General features: G+C 42.4%; 1 protein-coding gene across 1 annotated transcript in view; it reads right to left on the bottom strand.

Moving 5' to 3' along the window:
- LOC8029195 (putative fatty acyl-CoA reductase CG5065) overlaps window positions 1-20763 on the bottom strand; it is a 32047-nt gene that overhangs the window by 8208 nt on the left and 3076 nt on the right. Inside the window, exon 4 of the mRNA XM_042293555.1 lies at window positions 17315-17490. Within this exon, the coding sequence (XP_042149489.1) occupies window positions 17315-17490 (176 nt within the window). The remainder of the gene's footprint in view (window positions 1-17314; window positions 17491-20763) is intronic.

The following is a 20763-nucleotide window of genomic DNA, read 5'->3' as shown; positions in this document are numbered from 1 at the left end:
ATAGATATACATTTATTGATTCGGTGTCCGTGAATGCGAATCTGAGCGGAAAGAGTATTCATTGTCAATATAACAATTGCGTAGTTGTTGAACTCGTTTCCTTTCGTAATTAACTATTCCAAGGTGACGGCGGTATCATGTGAGAAAAAAAAGAAACGTCACTCTGGTATTACGGCATTTGCGAAGTTTGTCGAAGATTTTCCAGCGCTCCTCGAAAAGAAGTTTTGCTTAATGTTGACTCGGATTCGAACGCGTACGCCGCGAAACACTGCTGAGACTAAATAAAATACGCTGTGTTTGTGCAAGCTCGTGTTACAGGTCGACGCACCATCGAACCATGAACAAACATATAAAGGTATTAAAAAGATCACTAGCCTCTAAACTTTCGAAAGGAAAGTTTTCCTAAATGCCCCATCTGCGTCCGTTTGAAAGTACACCGTTTAAATTGTAACGGGAGAAACCTTTCCAAATAGCGGCGCTGATTTATTTTAGAAAACTATTAAAATAACTTGCAATCCAGACTTTATCAAATAAAATTATTGCCTTGAGGACTCTTCCCAATCTATGCGTAGATGTGCGTATCGCCGATATTTTTCTTAGCTTTGCCCCTTCCCCACACAACGTCCACGCTTCTCCACCCTGCTTGTTCTGAAAAATAAAAATTAATTCCAACAAAGTGTGTCGAAGGTTTTTGTTTCTAAGTTTTGCATGAGCACAGAATAAATAAGATGGTCTAAACCATAGACAAACGGTCTATGGGTGTATATAGACAATCCTATAGGTGGCTATTTCCATCTATGGCTCCCTATAGTCGGCGATAAATACCTAGGAATAGCTATAGCCATCTTTAGAATATTTTATGCCACTTAGGTTAAATACTAGTACTCATAACATTTCCTCCAACTGCCTTTAGAATCCTGTACATATCCAAAGCTGTAGACACGCACCCATTCGATTTTGTATAGCCCGCTATAGTAAGGCTTATGTCTTCGAAGCTATAGAAGCGAGACCTTTCAATTGTCTAAAGTCAGCTATAGAAGAGGCTTTGTTGTACTTAAGGATAGACATACAACCACTCACTTTGCTATAGTAAGCTATAGATAGGCTTACGTCTTCAAAGCTATAAACGCGAGTCCTTCCAACTGTCTGTAGTCAGTTATGTAAATGTATATGGCTTCAAAACTGTTCACGCACAGCCCTTTAATTCTATGTACGCAGTTATGGAAAAGCTTACGTCGCGAAAGCTAAAGATGTCAACCAATCATTTTTCTATGCCCACCCATAATGCCTCCAAAGCTATAGACGTTCAACCAGTAATTTCCCTGTTGCAAGCTATGCTAAAAATTAAAGCCGTTTACAACTCCCTGTAACGCCGAATTAGAGCGCAACTCTTGAGGAGGAGGAGGGAAGGGTACTGAGGGTCACGTGTTCTCAGGGCGGAGGGGTCACGTGACCTCGGGGGGAGTAATGTGACCTTGGGGGTCACGTGACCTCGGGGAAATCACGTGACCTGGGGGAGGTGTCACGTGACCTTGGGGGTCACGCGACCTCAGAGGGGGTCACGTGGCCTTGGGGGTGACGTGACCTCGGGGGGAGGTGTCACGTGAACCCTCTACGAGGTCAGCGAAGGTACCCGAGGTCCTCCCGAGGTCCTCCCGAAGGAGCCCGAGGTTCTCCCGAGGTCCTCCCGAAGGAACCCGAGGTCTTTCTGAAGGATCCCGAGGTCCTCCCGAGGTCCTCCCGAAGGAACCCGAGGTCCTCCGAGGTCCTTCCGAAGGAACCCGAGGTTCTTCCAAGGTCCTCCCGAAAGAACCCGAGGTCCTTCGGGAGAAGCTCGGGTTCCTTCTGTAAACTTTACCCATAATGCACCGCGCGGTTTCGCCGACGGCGACGGCGACGGCGACGGCGAAGGCGACGCCGACGCTGCTCAAGCCGGAAACGGGCGCCTAAGAGCTGCGCTCTAAAAAAAATGTCCCAAATCTATACGCCTCGCAAGTGGGCTCATTTTCGTCTTCTGCGCATGAGAAAAGAAGTAGCGGTGACGTCAGAACGCCGAGCCCTGATTGGCTGATCGCGACCCCCTATCTCAGCGTCGTCTGCTCCTTTGCAACGTCGTCTGCTCGCAAATTCGTCTGCTCGCAACATCGTCTGCGTCTGTCTTACCTCTCCTGCGACTTTCGGAGCGAATTCGACTTCACCTTTAAAAGAGGGCAGACGAAATAACTCGAGCGATATTTTGTTTTTTGTCTAACAACTAGCAGACGCGCATCAAGGAGGGAAGTCAAAGGACTCACTGGCGAGGTGTCCCAGGACGCCGAGGTTTGTTTGCTTAGAACCGAGAGTGAGCGTGTTAGTGTCCGCAAGTTCCCTCCCAAATACTTTTTTCCTCCATTCGTGTGCGGCGAGACCCCTCACTCTTTAACGGCGTCGGCGGGTTGGCGCAGTTAACGTCGTCTGCTTTACGTCTGCTAGTCAAAGCGATGGCTGCTTTACTTGTCCTGCGTCTGTCGGAGATTCACCGCTTTTTCACCGGCGAGAGTCACCGTTGCCTCGGGAAGCAAGGAGATAACAAGAAGAAGAAATTGACCTCTTAATCTAAAATTGAGGTCAGCGATCAAAGTATAATACGGGAAGGGTTCACAAGGGTCGCGCGGGTATATTCCATTCAGCACACCAGCCGGTCGTGGGCAGACGGTCGCCGAGTCGCGGAGTTCCTGCTAGGCCTAACTGCCCTGCTCGTTTGGTCGCGTTCGGTGGAATCGTGGCCGTTGGAGCTTTTCCCGGGTGTTTGTGGATCCAGCGTTCTTGTTCGTCATGGTCTGTTTCAAGTATTTTTTCTTGCTGCTAGACGTCGGGACGCGTCAGAAGCGCAGGTAGAAAAATAAACGTCCGTGGGTTTTCGCGACCGCGACGCTGTCGGCCATGCTGATTTGATCGTAAGAAGTGCGTAAGACAGCTTCGGAGCTGCCGTAGGATTTCGTCGTAACCTGCGCAAAACTTACGAAAATTTCGTTTCGTGAATACGAATTCGTTCTTAAGTTTTGTCTTACGCACGTTTTTTTGGCTTTTGGATCGTTTCGTGAATCTGGCCTCTGCACTTCCGAAAGTCGCAGGAAAGGTGAGACAGACGCAGACGACGTTGCGAGCAGATTACGTTGCAAAGGAGCAGACGACGCTCAGATAGGGGGTCGCGATCAGCCAATCAGGGCTCGGCGTTCTGACGTCACCGCTACTCCCTGCGCAAGAAGCAGGCGAACTTGCCCTCCGCATAGACGCGTGACCATTCCGTTTTCTGTAGCAGGCTATAGAGTAGTGTTACATCAATGCTATAGACGTGCGAAGACTTAGTTGTCCGTAACCGGCTATAGAAAAGTGCACGTATCCAATGCTATAGACGCTCGGTCATTCAGTTGTCTCTGGCCAGCAACACAAAAGTGTATGACTCCAATGCTATACACGCGCTAAAATTTAGTTTGCAACTGGCTTTGAAAAAAGTATTTCCTAAGCTATGGACGGGTGATTATTCAGTCGTCTGTACCGACTAATAATAGCGTATGTCATCAATGCTATAGGCTAGGTCGTCTATGCCGGCATGCTTTAGGGACTTTTTAACAACCCCCCAAGACATAATTACTTTGTCGTTACGGTACGCGCCACATTAGGGTCGTCATATCACCTCTTATTGCGACTTCCACAAATCAGCAAACCCGGTTGCTGATTTTTTTTCTTACTCAGTTGGGCATTTTCATCGCAATTTAATTTTGATTAAAAAAAGTTTTGGCAGCATTCTTGAAACGAAAGGCAGTGTAAACGGCAAGCTTGGTGATTTTTTTTTCCAAGTTATTGGCCATTGAAGCTGCCGATGCGAAAACCGACGTTTCTTTAGTTGGTCGGACATGTCATGCTGGACCACTCGCTTTTTTGTCACGTAACAAACGATCACGCTAGGACTCTCTGCTCATAATTTCAAAATAGTGTTTATTGTGCCTATTGAATAACAAAAATTTTATAATTTGGAATATGTTTTAAACCAATGTCGACATGTGTCTCTATTATATTTTTTGAAAACGATTGGCAATTGTTTACACGTTATGTATTAAAGATATTTTAATAAAATTTATATTGGAACTAAGCCTAAACTTAGTTAATTTAATTCACTATAAATTCAATATTTCACGTGAAAGAAAACATTTGCTACATACAATTGATAAAGCGATGATCCAAAAAATCGTGCCAATTCGGATTCGATTTTAGAAAAATTAATGTTTAATTCCGTTCATTTTTTCAGTAGTAGTAAGGTAGGACAGTGGTTTATTAGAAAATATATATATAACGTGTAGTATATTGTTTGTATGTCCCCGATAAAAGATTGAATCTTGTCAAATGTGCGTTGTGAATGCAGCTTCGCATGGGCGCTATTATGGCCAATACTGTTGCATGGCTATGACTAATGACCTAATAATAATACTTGCCATCCGATTCAATCCTATATTGGACTGGAATAATACGTATGGTATAACAGTATTTTATATTAGGTTTTTACAATACTGCATTATGTAAAAACAAAAAAGGTGATAAATAAAACGCTCTACAAATAGAAGGACATACGAAAGGGTAAAATTTAATACAACCTGACGAAAGAAGTTACAGTAAAACACAGGTAAAATAGGTAAAACAAATATTTTTTTAAGTTTCACTTTACGAATGTATTAGGTAATCGTTTGCACTCTGGGGACTGCTTTTGAGGCGATCAAGTTATTGGATTTTTTTTTTACGTGTAGGTACATTTAGTTCCCAAGATCATGGTTAACTTGTGATCTACTTGTTACCAGTGAAGTGGATCAATATTACCTATTAAGTGTATAAAACACACATCAAAGATAGTTGACCAATGTTTCGTACACATCCAATAAGCACAAAAAAAAAACTGAAGTAAGAAACAAAATATATATAAAGTTTCATCAAAACTTAATAGATAGTCAAGTTGAAGAAACCACCGGTTGGAAGAGATTCTGGCCGGCTTATTTGCCTTTGGTTGACAAAAAATACGCTTAAAATTTTCCTGTACAAAAAAGCGCCGGTGAACCTTCAACGAATGAATTGAAAAGCTTAACAGATCCTACAAAGAATACGGAATTGTACAGCTGTGTCAAAATGGTTTTGAAGCACGCAGAACATCGACATAAAACAAGTTTAGTGTCCGCTTTTAAGTTCTTAGGGTGTACCGAAGTTTCTGTTCAAGTGCGTTCTTGATAGACAACACATGGGACAGAACGCAAGCGATACATAACAAGGGACAGGCGCTTGTCTCTAACACGAAAAAGTGAGTAAAGAAACAGTCAGAAATACAAAGAAAAATCAAAGAAATACAAAGAAGGAAGCACGTTTTTAGATACTAGTTCACTGCAATACTGATTTAACGTTCGCACAGGTCAAAATTCAGGCACTTCACTATTGAAGACTTGAACGCAGCCGTCTCACTGCCGATAGCCCAATCCCAGAGGGGCGAAGTGAATTCATTACTGAAACATGCTTCTCTGTCCGCTTCAGGGTGCCAGCATACATGTCCTGCTACACTTAGTTTTACACTCTTTATAATAGTACGGTATTGTACACTCCGTCACTCCTCTGCTCCACATGTAAGACGACTGAAAGCCCTTTTGACACCCTAACCTTCTCCCACCCCTTCGATTCCCCAAAACGGGTTATGTTCTCTCAGACGATTGAAACAAGCATTATATCCTGTTGATTTTATGGCTTAGGATCTGAAGAAGCACTATCTCAATATTTTATGGGTCAGTTTCTCAACAAAGGTGCGCGCGTCGGTTATAGAAATAAACTTCGATGTTTCAAATTATGTTTTGATGTGTGATGCTTGAGAGCACCGCCCACTCCTCTGCAAGCGCTTTTTGCGTGCCCTGACGCTTAATAGATCCGCTTTGTGACATTTGCCTGCTTTTCGAATTCGCATAACTGAAAACCATATTTAAGGTGGCTTGCAGCCCCGCCAGAAATATAAATTACAGAAGAAAATAACGGCAGCCACTTCTTAAGCCGTTCTTCGAACAATGCGAGTGCAAAGTTTGCGTGAGCTGAGTGGAGGCAAATGTGATGACTCACAACTCCAAAGATCAGCGTTCCCTTTGTTGTCGTGGCTACGTACTTAAATATCGTCTCCATCTTGTTCTTTCAGTGGTAACCTTGAAGGGCACGTTTCGGCAAAATCGAAGTGTAAGATCACAGCTTGTGGCTGTACATTGGCTTTTATCAGTCATACGGCACTTTGTTTAGTGTGTCTGATGAAAGAGCGGAATATGTATTTGAACTCGTTATTAAACGAGTTCAAATACATATGCTTGAACTCGTTATTAAAGTTTATGCCTCCAAATGTTTTCTTATAATCACCCTACCTTGCTCCCACGATGACAACCCTAGTTTATTTTCAGGTACAACGCCTACTTTCTCAAGAGAGATGCATTTTATTTTCGAACATATAGTTCACATGTTAAGCGGAAGCAGTTTTCTGAAGGATTGTTGAAACGATTCCTGAATATCTTTATACGTTGTGGTCTTCTCTAGCATTTGAAGGAGATGTGAGGGAAAGTGAGAATTTGGTACACGCCCACACATTTTTCGTACATAGGGCTATTTTTAGCCCACTTGGATCAAAGAAAGTAAAATTTTGCTAGGCCTATTTCTGATTTGGGATGGGCTGCCTTGAATTTTTTGCACGCATTCCTTATTTACCTTGTCATTAACTGCTTTGTTACGTAGACTTCATTTCCGTCAACTGGAAAGAAGTCTAGAGTCCGTAACATCTGACGTGTGATAGGGTAAGAGCAGGAGCATCATCATTTCTTCAATTGACTGTCCTTCGCAGGGAACGTCTGTTGCCCAGATCTCCATTTTTTATCGAAGTCTTTTTTTTTACCTTTCCAGCGTACGTTGTGGCTTCAGGCATTGATTTCAAAATACCTTGCTTTTTTGAGATCGGAGGGCAACAAATTTGACAGGTAGTAGCGCTCTATTTGCGATGACTTTTGCGATAGGCAACACGCAAATGGCTGACCCACTCTGCGCATCAGGAACGTGACCTTAATTGTCAAGAGCCACAGGTGCTCCGTACACATGGCTCAGTTTACTACCAATTTTCTTCTGGAACTCTTTGGCTCCTTCGAATAGTTGCAGTTTAACATAGCCAACACGTCTGCGTGCGCTTACGCTAGAAGGGCGTTTCAGTGGTGTCGCTCTTATTTCGACAGCGTTCGATTGCTTCCGCTATTCCTCGAACCAGATTTTTCTCGTCAATGAAGGATGTGTCCGCTGGATCCAGGGATGGTGAAAATAAGCTCGATAGCGATGCTTTCTGCCTTCGCTGATGTTCTTCGATCTAGCTGTAGAACATTTTGTAACACTTCTTTCACACATTATTGCGGTTTACGCGCTCGGTGTACTCGGCCGGTAGAACTTGCTTAAGGAAACTGAGGGCAAGCTCTGAAACTTCACCGAAGTGGTGACCGTAATAAACGATTGACTTCTGCCTTCTTGAGTGATCAGCACACGCCTGCAGCTCTATACTGAACTTGCTAGCCATAGCACAAACGAACGTTCCTGACTTTCGTGAAACGACACCATGCACTTTTGAAGTACATCAAGCTTAGAACGGAGTTAAACACTACCGCATCGAGATCACTTGAGCTAGACGGGAACCGTATAAGTCCCCCCTATCTTCTTTTTTGTAGAACAGGTCAGAAAAAGTGCACGGGAGCAGGAGGAAGGGGAGAGGAGGAGCGCCGACGTCAGAGCTGACCTTCAAATCACCGTTTTTGGAATAATCCGTGTTCTCCGTTTCCCAGAGAGCCCTTCTAAGCCCGCTGCACACACTGATTAAAGAGAGGCGCATGTTTGATGGCCTGATTCGCTAGGTGGCTGTGCAACTTATACCAGCTGGAACTCAAAGCTGGAAATTATAAACTCAGAGGAAGTGGTGTCTACCTCGAAGGAAAGACGCAACGAATGATGCGTATAGAGTTTAGGCGTCGCCCAAACAAATTTACAAATACCCCGTTTTTTATCTTGAATTAGGCACAATTTCCTATAATTATACGCTACATGTTTAGGCAAGTAATAATATTAGGTTATTAGTCATCAATTCCACCATACTGGCCATAATAGCGCCCATGAGAAGGCGAGTTCACAACGCTCAGTTTACGAGATTAAAACTGTAATTGTGGACATACAATCAATATACTACACTTTCGATTTTCATTTTAGAATAAACCACTATCATACTTTACTGCTCCTAATATCAAGGAAATTCGAAATGGTTATTTATAAATATAGATCCTAAATTCACAAAATTGTTGAAACATTGGTCAATTCAAATGTGTGTAACAAAGATTTTCTTTCACATAAAATATTGAATTTATAATGAATGAAAGGATCTACGTTTAATCTTTATTACGATATCAATAAGATATCTTTTTAGGTGAAACGGAAAAAAAAATTGCCGAACTTTGCCAAAAATTATTCTAAAAAGTCTGATCGGCATTTAAAAAAAGAAAGCGGATTACGAAGTACAAAACAAACTTTCTTACAACAGGCACAATAAAAACTATTTTCAAATTCTCACCAAAGAGTCCTAGTGCCATAGTTTGATAAGGGATATAACAGCGATTGTTCAAACATGCCATCTCCTACAGCTGCAGAGACGTTAGTTTTCGCCTCGGCCGCTTCAATGATCAATATCTTGCAAAGAATGATACCGACAAGTTTAACTTTTACGCTTTCTTTCAATATAAGAATTCTGCCAAAACACATTTTTTAATTCAAAACTAAAGATTCGAAGTTAAAATTGTGCTGAGTTGGTATGAAAACAAACAAGATATATTCCAATCGTTTTAGTTTCTTCGAGCCCAGAGCCCTACCATCTGTCGTAATTGTGGTGCGCAAAGATTGTTTACTGACCACAGCGTTATAAACTGTACTCACGAGTTAATCCAATATTGCCCAGAAATAAGCATCGACGTAAATTTCCCAGTTCGCAGATAAGAGCAGAGACGATTTTCGGTTGTATTTCGCAAGGAGCGTGAACATGTAACAAAAACTGTGCCATTTCTTAAGCCACGTAATAAACATTTTCCCCAAAGATGCAGATGCAGATGCAGCCTGTGTTGTTTGTTTGACTTCCATGTCCCTCTTTTGTTGTTGTAAGTTAAAAACCAGCACACTCAACCATCTACGCCCCAAAGCTTGATTATACATATTTATTTATAAACATTGTGTGCAGAAAGAAGCTCTCAGTTAATTCTTCATATCTATTTGAAATGTGGGTTATACGGCGTAAAACAGGATCTTCACACTTTCTGTTTTTAGATCACTTTCGGGTTGCGCAGATTTTTTAGGAACTCCAGAAACTAGCCTTATTGCTGCTGCCCTGTACGCTCGGTGTTGACAGCAGAGAAAACTCTATATCTGCTCTAGGGTAATCGTGTCTCCGGTTAGGGGCACGTGACTACACCCTCATCCTGGTGATAAGACAGAGCACTGCAACTGCCCGAAGGCCACGCATGTAGTATCCATTGCACTATAACCTATGGGACAAACTTACAAGACGATAGATCATACAATTGACAAATACTGTCGTTTTTTCATTTTGCGGATGCCACCTGAAAATTAGCCTTATGTCAGCGATCCCCCGTTCTGACCCTGAAGGAGCTTCGGTTTTTCTACTCCATCTCTTTCTCTTTTTCTTTCTAAGCTGAAAGCATGGTAGAAGGTGATCGCACGCCGGACCAATTAGCTGTCTTCATTTTATCACTTCACTCTGCTCTCTGCGTGCTGGTAACGACAGAAGCGTGATCACGTGTGGTAAAAGATTGACGGATGACGCAGTAACGGTTTCCAATCCAGGAATGCTTTGCTTGCTGACCCAGTTTCGTGTGCGCTGCAGCCTGCGGGGCTGCCTTGAATTTCGGTGTTAAATGGTAAATCATCAACGACAACGTATTTGAATTATTCGCAACTTTCAGCGATGCTTCTACAGCGGTGTGAAAACCGCGCTCCCTAGCTCTTAGACGATCAACTTCAAAATAAAGGTGCTTTGTTATACCTTCCTAACGCGGAAGTATGAAGAATCTAATATCGCTCGTATTAAAAAATAATTGCGGCTCACAGACCGAACCTCGTTTAGCCGTCCTGCAGCGATGATCGAGAATAAAAGCCTTCTGGTAGAAAATGAAGCGGCCCCTATAGGCCGTGAGACTTGCAAATTCCAAAGCTATCAAGGTCCAAAGAGTCATATGCGGAAATCAGCAACATGTGATTTTTTCAAAGAAACATAATAAATTGTTGTGATGTGTTTAGTGCTCGGTCCGGCGTATAACAGATTGTGTCACATCGCGTTGACTCTTCACGGAGCACTTCCTTCTCGTCTTCTTGTTTGTGGGACTGTTCTGTAGAGCCCTCGTCGATGTATATCTCGGATTTCATATTTCAAGTGTGGTATTTTGATCGTAGGTGCGCGGCACCCTACTTCTTGTAGACAATTTACCGTTTTTCTACGGGTGCTCGTCCGTATTAGCTCTAGAATTATGCTGTATCTATTCTATCGGCAGCCGGGAGAATAGTTTCCTCGAAGTTCTTCCGGCAGTCGCCTCCCACTGGCTATCTGAAATCATGTGACAACCGCCAATAAAACACTGCGTTTTGTTTTAATTTTCTCGGCATTTTGTGGAACAGGTTTCATAGAAAATTTGTCGTAGATACACGCGTCTCATTAACCTACGGCTCGTCGACACTAACGTTTAATCGACATTCTGTACACGAATTGCACTGTGTAGGTACAGTACTGGTTCGGTGGGTCTGGCAGAGCCGTCCGAATTATCACATTCGAATGGGGTGACGAAATTTGTTGTAGGAAGCGCGGTGTTTCTTGTCAAAGACGAAGTAGCTTCCCCTGGCCGTCGACGACTACCTCAGTTTGGTTGCATGTACGGGGTTGGGAAAGAGGTGTCCGAATGTTAGCTTATCGATGCTCGGGAGTTGCCTGGCTCATGAGACTAAGTTCCGATAGCGGGGACACAGTCCCTCAAAGTCCCTCGACGGGGCTTCATTCCGGAGCTTTGGCTACCGAGCTCCAGCACAAACTAAAATCACCGGCGGCGTTTCCACTAAACGCCGCCCGTTGGCGCATCCCGTTTTCTTCGACCGACGAATCCTCAACGAATCGTCAGACAGGCGTCTCTACTGGCCCCCACAAACGATGGACTAACTTTCTCAGTACGCGGCAATTGCTTATATTCCCGCGTGAGACCCCGCAATCTGCGTATACCTCACGGCAAAAATCAAACGGGTTGGAATGCAAGGAAACTATATGTAGAACTCGCAAGGCGATTCAGAGAGCCGATCTCTGTGTGGATAACGCCGACTGGGCTACCGAGTCATTAATTTTGCGTTACGGAGTCTGACTTTTTTTATCTATCGTGCCCTCTAGCACGCGGGTGAGGAAGCCTATACCGATGTAAAGAGTGTCAGTCAGAACCGTCGGGTTCTCACTGCCCGTGACTCACGTTCCGATTCTTTCGGCAGAAAATGCGCCTTCCGAATCACGCGTCGTAAATTACGCCTGTCCCCGTCTCCTACCAGCCAAGTCCGTCTGGTGCTAACGGCCCACGCGCGGAGCAGCCCTCGTTGATACAAGTAAATTTCTTCGCGTTTGTATCGTTGGGCGTGGGATAACCGGTTCGTGGCGACCCAGCCTCCGCCGGCTCATTACAAAATGTTAACCCACCTGGCCCACCCGCACACGCCGCTTCGCAGCGACAATATGGGGTGGCTCATTTCAGAAAAAAAGCTAATCTGAGCTGTTTATAAAACAATTTGTCGATTAATCGATTTGCCGATAAACCAGCACGTGCCGGAAAAACGATACGTCGATAAAACATCGCTGGGTGAATTGATTGCCACCGCCCATGAGAGGCGACTGCCGATAGAGTTTCGGGGAAATTTTTCTGCCGTCAGCTGGGAGAATAGACAATACCAAGAATTACCCCGGTTTTTTATTTCTTTGCAATTTCCTCAGTTGTAGTACAACATCTTAGCAGCATCTCTTCACATTTCTGAGATTGCTTGCACGTTTGAAGTTGTCTACGGTATAGGCTGTTTATAATAAACTTCTGGGAGATTTGAGAACAACCCCTCGTGCCTGTTTACCTGCCTATTTGCAAACACCGGGGCTAGTATATTTTTATAAGAGGTTCATCCATGTTTTAAATGGGTTTATCAAGTTCTAGACGTCTGAAATACCGAGTAACGGTTGATAGTGGAGCTTGTTGGTACATACTTGTATATATATTTGACAGCTTGAACCAGGGGAAGATATAGAGAAATTGAGACAGGAGAGAATAGACAGCTGACTACCAACGATTATTTAGTGGGAACTTCTTTTTCCTTGCGTGTTTTCAGACACCAACAAAAATTATTACATATTAAAACCTATTATACTAATATAATAATGCATGTGTATGTTTACAAAATTTCCACATTACCTAAACCTAAACTAATATTTTAAATTCACCCGCCACAAGCTCATACTGCCATTTTCTGGACCGTGACGCACCGTAGATATTGTCTCTCCTTTTTGTGAATAGTGATGGACGGGGTGCTGACGCACCCACTCGCTTGTTCTTCGATTGCAAGCGCCTCGAGCATCTCGCGCGCATGAGTATTGTTATTACTGGCTAGGATGGTTATGTCCTTGAACGCTGCACTGCAGTGGCAAGTCCTGCAATGAGCTGCAAGATGCCCTGCCGACGTTCCTTTAAGGGATGCTGCGTGCTCGCGGGCTCTGTCGTTAATGCATCGTCCCGTCTGGCCGATGTAGCACTTCCCGCATGAAAGGGGAATGTTGTACACCACTCCTGTCATGCATGGTACATAATGTGTTCTGTGGGCAATGTCGCACGTTTTTTCTTTGCCTGTTCTGTTGTTAACTCGTCTGCACATGGAGTACGCTTTGTTAGGCGCGGAGCATACTACTTGGATCTCATTCCTCACGGCGATCTTTTTCAATTTGTGCGTAATCCCGTGAACGTATGGTAGCACAGCGATCTTCCTTCGGGTTTCCTCGTTTACTTTTTTGCCCGACTTTGCACTCTTCAAGTTTCTGCAGATGGTCTCACAAACGGGTACCAAGATACTTGTTGGGTATCCCGAATTCCGTAATCGTGACATCTGTTTTCCAAAGCTCTGCCCTATCTGGTGTTTACATGATTTGTTTAAGGCAGAAACTAACGCCGTGCTGGCGACACCTCTCTTAATAGTTCTTGAGTGGCCAGAGGTAAACGGCAGAAACCCTTTTGCTGACCGGGGTTCGTACCTCCAGCAAACGTGCCCTTGTTGGAAAATTAGCGCGAGGTCTAGGAATTTGATATTTTTGTCCACAGGTGATTCATGTGTGAACACCAATTCGGGGCAACTTTCTTGAAACACTTGCAGAATAGTATCCTTGCATTCTTCACTCTGGTCGTCACCTTCTGTGGCACAAAGTACTAAAATATCGTCCACATATCGGAAGATGGCTGTGACCCTTGTATCTGTCAGATTACTTGCGATGATCTTTCCGCATGCCCCCAGGAATAAGTCACACAATTGCGGCGCTACCCGAGACCCAATACACACTCCACTCTTTTGCACATACTGTTGATCTTGAAAGTCTACTACAGTGGAAGTCAAATATACACCTAATAGTTCCAAGAAGGTGCTCACACTTAGTCCAGCAGTATTCTGAAACGCTGTAGAGCCCTGCTCTTCGATGGTGGATCGGAGAATTGCCATGAGTTTTCTGTGTGGGATTGAGTAGTACATATCTTGGATATCGATGGAAAATCCAGATGTGACGCTTTCTCCATTCTTCTTAAAGAATGGAGACAGGAGAGAATAGACAGCTGTCTATTCTCTCCTGTCTCAATTTCTCTATATCTTCCCCTGGTTCAAGCTGTCAAATATATATACAAGTCTGAAATACGTTTCAGATATTAAACGTATTTTTTATATCAAGATACATAGTTCGGCGATTTATTTATTACAATATACGGTGACAACAAATGATTTGTTTCATATTTCGTAGGATTGCGGTAAATGCGGAAAAACTATATTTATTTATTTATTTATTTAAAACACCCTCAAGGCCATTGGCATTACAGAGGGGAGTGGGGGTTAGTGGCAGTAGTACACTTCGCAGCTCAATTTGAGCAGCATTGATTATTTATGGCAGTCCTAAATAAATGGTCAGGAACAATTGTTGCGATAGATGCGGGAAGGTGGTTCCAATCCACTGAAGTTTTCGGAACGAATGACTCTTGGAATGCATTAGTGTTGGATTTTAGAATGTCTACTTTATACATATGATCAATGCGAGGTGAAATATAAGAAGGTATATAAGAATATAGAGAGCTATAGCATAATGGTAAAGACAATCACAGGACGAGCAGTACAATAACTTATGACAGACCACACAGAAGGCAATGCGGACAGAAATTCGTCTGCCATTTGCGCAGTAGTTGCTGTGACTTCAGAAGGACGCCGAGATCTGATTGGTTTTAACTGAAAGGATAGAAAGTAGACCTTAATACTAGATGCGTCGACGTCTACCCACAATTTTGTTTAATGAGTCAATAAGACTTCGGCGTTCTGACATCATCGCAACGCCTCCCCTTTGCAAGAAGCATACAAACTTATGCTCCACATAGAGAGCTGAGCTAACCATAGAAAAAGTTATAGGCACCACTAGCTCAATGCGTAAAGACAACTTTAGAACGAGCTATATAACTGGCTATTTCATACCATACGGGGGGCAATATACGGCTAAAAAGAAAGTACAAAAATATATATGAGCGGGCATAGCATAATGACTAAAGAGAACCAGAGGAAGGGCTATAAAATAGGCTATAGCAGACCATACGGAAGGTAATAGACGGCTAAGAAAACCTTAGGAATATTTAAAAGCAGCTATAGCATGTTGTGTAAAGAAAACTATAGGGCGTGCTGTCGAGAAAGCTATAGCCGACCATATATAGGGCAATAGGCGGCTAAAGAAATGATAGGAAAATCCGTAGGCGGATGTAGCAGGCTGGCTACAAAGACCCATAGAGCAAGCCTTAGAAATCTCTATAGAGGACCATAAACGAAGCTATATTTGGCTAAAAAAAGGAAAATATATAGGACGCTATAAAAAGCTGTTTAAAGAGGCCCATAAGGAAAGTCATGCAAATATCATCGCAGTTCATGCAAGTAGCTATAGAGAACTTAGGGAACCATAGGGAAAGCCATAGGCAACTATAGCAAGCTGACGAAAGAGACCTATAGTCAAAGCCATAGAGATATTTAGAGCAGTCCATACATAGATATATAGACGGCTAAAGGACGAAAGTAAAAGATATAGGCAGCTATAGAATGTTGGCTGCCTATAGCTTATGGTTTGCCCATAGAGTAAACCCTACGCCATTATATAGCTGACCATTAAAAAGGTACAGACTGCTTAGGTAACCAATGATTGGCCATAGAAAAAGGTAGACACCCATGGAGGAAACAAGAGAAAAAGCTAAAAACAGCCAAAGAAGCGGTTATAGATAATTGTGCATTTTGTTACAACCTGCCATACAAATTGTTTTCCATAGCCGACAATAGAAGGATTTTGTATGGGAATGTTGTCGTTTTGGACGTGAAGATACACATAAGGTGTTTAGACTGGGGCATACTTGTGTCCATTTCTTCTTTTGTTCCTTTCACAATTCTCTTTTTGAGTGTAGGCGTTTTAAAAAGGACAGTTCCTATAGTGGTCATCAAAAAAATTTGTGTGTGGTGCGACAGATTTTAGTTCGCTAGCACTGGGAAATGACATATCTTCAGTAGCACAGAGGAAGCCGCTCGTTCAAGGACTTTGCTAAGGACTCCTGTTCTCAATACACGAGTATATTGATAAACACCAAAAACGCACGTTCAAGCCGGTTTGATCAAAATATGAAAATAAAAAAAAAGTAAATGAAAGAGCCCACGCTTCAAGAAACGAAATCTTTATCACCCTACTTAATTCTTTCACTCGGAAAGAAACCTTCGTTGAACTAACCAGGTTGTTTGCTTTTTCCGGAATCACACCCATTACATAGTATAAGCTTATCAGTCTTTTCACGTTTTCGAAGTATTCGCAACAGATTCACGCTTCCTTGGGCTTATGGAATCCTACCTCCATGTGCTCTTTTACTCAGCATATTCCCCGATACATACCCTATATATTATGCAGCACTAAAACCCCACACTAAAAAAACACCAAAGACAAAACAAACATTAAGCGCCCGCCTAACAGCGCCCTCATTCAAAGAAACCTGAACCCCGAAGAACAGGAAAACAAACTACAACCCGCCGCTCACTCAGATGGGGTGTTCCTGGGGGCCTCCCCAATCGGCTGAACGCGGTTGGGCTGGAAGCATCGCGCGGTGTATTATAAGAAGGGTTCACTGTTCCAAAAACTAGGATGGATATTCGCCAATAAAATTTCTGTCAATTCGGATTTACCCGAAAAAACTTAAAATTTTGATGTCACGAGATGGGGCACTTCTGCATTTGAGAAAACACTCTTGAAATGCGTTCATTTGGCCTTCAGAATAACAAATATCACAATTATGTTTCAATGTGACGAGCCGGAGAGCCATCAGAGCAATTTCAAAATAGGGCCGAAGCCCCGCTTCCCTAGCCTTGGGCAGCCAAAAGAGCCGTCAATGACGTCACGGACAGCGACTGTCTTTCGCGTTTTCTCGCGTTTAAAAATATTTGCACAGCAAATGATTTGGGTACTCGGGTTCACGGCTTAAAATTGCACTAGAAATCAATTTTAACTCATATTTTTTTAAGAAGCTCCGTAGCTTCCCTTTAAAAAGCAAAAAAAAAGTAGTATGTATTTTCTAATTAACTGCATGAGAGCGCAGGATCAATGATCTTCATAAGAGGGCACTTCTGTTTAGTTTGAAATATAGGACTATTGAAAAATGGAGAACACCACTTATTCCATCAAGCTTCATTAAACCTTTGGGCCATTGTACTTCTGTGCCACGACGAAAGTATCTATTCCGGTATTTATAGTATTGTCAACAGTCAACATTCGAGGATGCATTCGTTGAGATATTTTTTTTAACTCTTTCATGATAATTCGCACATATGGTTGTTGTTGCATAAAATATTTGAGACGATGGTACTGAGACAGCGAGTTGTTGACTTTTATACGCGCTATTGCTAGGAGGCACTAAATGTAGCTCTGAACCTTAAAGTGTCGTTGAATCTGATGGTTGCTGCGCTGTGAAACACCACGGACACCTCTGCAGTTAGGCATTCGTAGTCACTGGATTTCAAGCCCATTTTTTCATCCGTGAGGTTGCCTTCGACGACTTGTAGCTTGTTCAAGCTACTTGGACATTCTTGACGCAACCGATTGAAACACTGCATGAGGAGATAAGACACTGCATGAGGAGACAAGAATTACTTGCTCGTGAAAGTATGCTCCGATTTGAAAATAAAATAAAATATTATTTGGTCTCATGCACGCAACGCAGTGCAATGTCGAATACTCGAGAACGTATATTTCCCCGTCCGAACTGAACGATATAAATTATGTTTGCCACAAAAATCAGTCACAAACTGTCTTTCTTAATAGTTGTATTTGTTTTTAATATTACGCTATTTTTATGCAGCATGAACTAGCGCTCACGTAACACATATTATTTGTGACGCTGCTGACATATAAAGTCCTGTCTCACTCGCAAAATGGCAGATATAAGTATTCTAACACTTGGAGTAAAAAAAACAAACAAACAAATATCTACTGAATTGAAAGAAGTTAAAATCCCGAAGACTTCAAAATTTGCAAGGACGTGGACAAGAAACGCAGCGCTGAGTAATCTATGTCGTGTAGATTCTCGTTCATTCTAAGTTTTATTACGTTATACAATTTTTAGCGATAAAACTGGTTTACCTAATATCCCCGTTGGTGCAGTAAAATCTAGTGTTTTCATATCGTGTACACGATCATCGTCATGTGTCAAGTAGACTTTGAATCATTGATTTTGTTATAACATGATTTGATTCTTGTGTCTTACGCAATTTGTACGGTTAATCTGCTTCGACATTATAGTAGGAGTGGTGTATTTAAAATACTTCCAAACACAGAGCGCTGGAAACAGCGTAAAACAAAAGACAATCTCCAATAAAGAAGTAGTTTTCCTAACATCAGGGGGCAAGCAATTAAAATTTGTAGTTTCTCTAGTAAACGAGAACAAAAATGAGTATTTTTTAAGTATATGGTTTCACTGTTTAGTTGCAAAAACTGACTAGTTTATCAAAAGCAGAGAAAACTTGATCTCTGTTTAACCTAAACTTCTGATTAACGACTAGAGAAATTGATTTTATGTATTTTATTATCCTTAGTATTTGCAAGGTTTCCAAGCTTTGCCTGATGCAAGGTTTTGTTGGAGACAAATTTAGGAATGTTTACTATATTTACAAAGCACTTTGTTAGTCTTAACATTTTTGAAGTTTTGAATTAAAACATGGTGTGTGCAATTTTCAAATTGCTAATCGATATACTAGCATTCATCGGACCCCATTTTGATCAAATAAAAACTTGGTATCGAAGATGCCTCACCTCAGGTACCTTCAGCTGAAACACAGCTAACATATGACTTTATGTAATTGCCATATAACGGGTTAGGTATCGTTTGTGAGATTTACCGGTCATGAGACTATATTTAAGGTTTGCCTCTCTCCAATCTTTAGCACTCCGTTTGCAGAACCTATTATTTCATTACACATAACGGAATCCGTGAACAATTTTATTTAAACTGCAATTCCACAAGGCAAATGATACAATTAAAAGAACTGATAACAGTTTTTGTAGGATATATGCTACTCGTTTTGTGCCAGAGCAAGCAGTATAAATTTACTTGAGCTACCTTAGAGTGAAATGCCTTTCAAGCCACTAAAATATCTTGATATAGAACAAGGTCTGGTTTATAAAGTAACATTTGATGTTCTGCGCAGTCGAGGGGTTTGATAACTCCCATGCAAGGTTAGGTTTATCTCTTCCATTCAATACATACGTATACTAGTTTACAGTTTTCATCGGTTGGAGTTACGATAGTAGCCTTTTTACCGAACCATGTTGGAAACTTAATATTTACTCTGTTCACGGTATGTTTATATAGGGTAGAGCCAAGAGTCTACAAGGCCTGCGCGTGACGTTTCGTTAGCGGATCCCCGACCCGCCCCGAGCGGCAAACACCCCGAAGCTTGACGAGAATACGGGCCGAGTGAGGCCGCGACTGCTGAGCGCGAGCAAAGCGCGAGCTGATGGCGAGCTTCCACAGATCACTTGCACCGTGCATGAGACACCATCAAGATTGCCGGTCTCAGCAGCCTATCAATGTGAGCTCATTTTGAGATCACAGTAACACGCCATTGAAGCAGACAATGAAGCAGACAATGTTGCTCGTCCGGGCTACCTAGGGGGCGCTAAGGGGATCTGCTAGTGATGATGTTTAGAGGAAGGAACGCGCAGTCCTTGTTTTCTACTTGATATTGGTAGAGAACCGCGTGTTTCAAAATGTCATTAAATATAACCATTATTTTGTTTTTCGGATAATAAGATTGTAATTTGGTTCCCTCAAATATTGAGCCCCGCGTGTAAAGGGAGTTTGACTTTATCTTCAACGGAATAAGGGGATGACCGGTGCAGGTATACTAGCCTCGGCGGATGATAGATGAGACGAAGACCGTCACGTGGAGTAGAAAAAAAAAAAAAACAACGAACATATGATAAATATTTTAGGAATGACTGGATGGCCATGCTGCCGTATCAGTTTTTGAAAGGCAGTCATTAAGAAAGTGTGAATGAATTGAACATTTAAAACGTCAAAATAGCGCGAGCTGAAACAGACGAAATACGAAACATGTACGACAATCACGTAGTTGTGGCCGTGTTTATGTCGGACAGAAGGTCGTTGCTTAGCGCTAGGGCTAGGGGGATTTCGAGAAGCATTGTTAGTGTGGGGGTTGCGAATCGCTTTAAGATGTGACGAAGTTTGTAAAAAGAGCGAACGAAAAGACTGGGAGAGAAATTGTTGATGCTTTCTTAATGTAGTACGCCTTTGAGAAGTGTGTGGACATGCCGTCTATACTTCTGCTAACTAAAGAAATTAATTTTTTAGCTGGCGTCATAGAGGACTGCCGCCGTGTTATCGGTTTGTGGTTTTTTTATCTATATGGTGAACGACAGACTAGCTGAGTGAATGTTCCTTCAAGAAAATTTGTTGTATGTGACGTCTGTCATTGTGGTACGTGTTTCTTTTTTCGCCGTTTTTTAAGTTCATGTTTTTTTAACCTTCTCACTTATATGAAACAACTAGACCCTCCCAAAGTTTTAAACAATTAAAATCACTTACCAAGATGCAAAAGATTCTAAGATACTTCACGATTCGTTTTTGGTTTTTCTTCCCCAGTTTCAAAAGTGGACGCAGAAAGAACTATCGAAGTCCTGACTATAATAACACCTAAAAGAGTGTCGCAGTCGTTTGAGTCACGTCGTCACTATTCCAGAAGTGTGTCTTTGGTTGATTTGACGACGCCACACTGCCCGAGATAGCAACAAGACGTCAGGAACGGGCGGTCCCTCGTCGGCGCGTAATTTTGGAATGGGCTCGTGGCGCTTTTTAAAGCGCA

This window comes from Ixodes scapularis, unplaced genomic scaffold (assembly GCF_016920785.2).
Source record: "Ixodes scapularis isolate PalLabHiFi unplaced genomic scaffold, ASM1692078v2 PGA_scaffold4__175_contigs__length_147842914, whole genome shotgun sequence".
Lineage (NCBI taxonomy): Eukaryota > Metazoa > Arthropoda > Arachnida > Ixodida > Ixodidae > Ixodes > Ixodes scapularis.
This window is presented reverse-complemented; position numbering and strand designations above follow the sequence as displayed.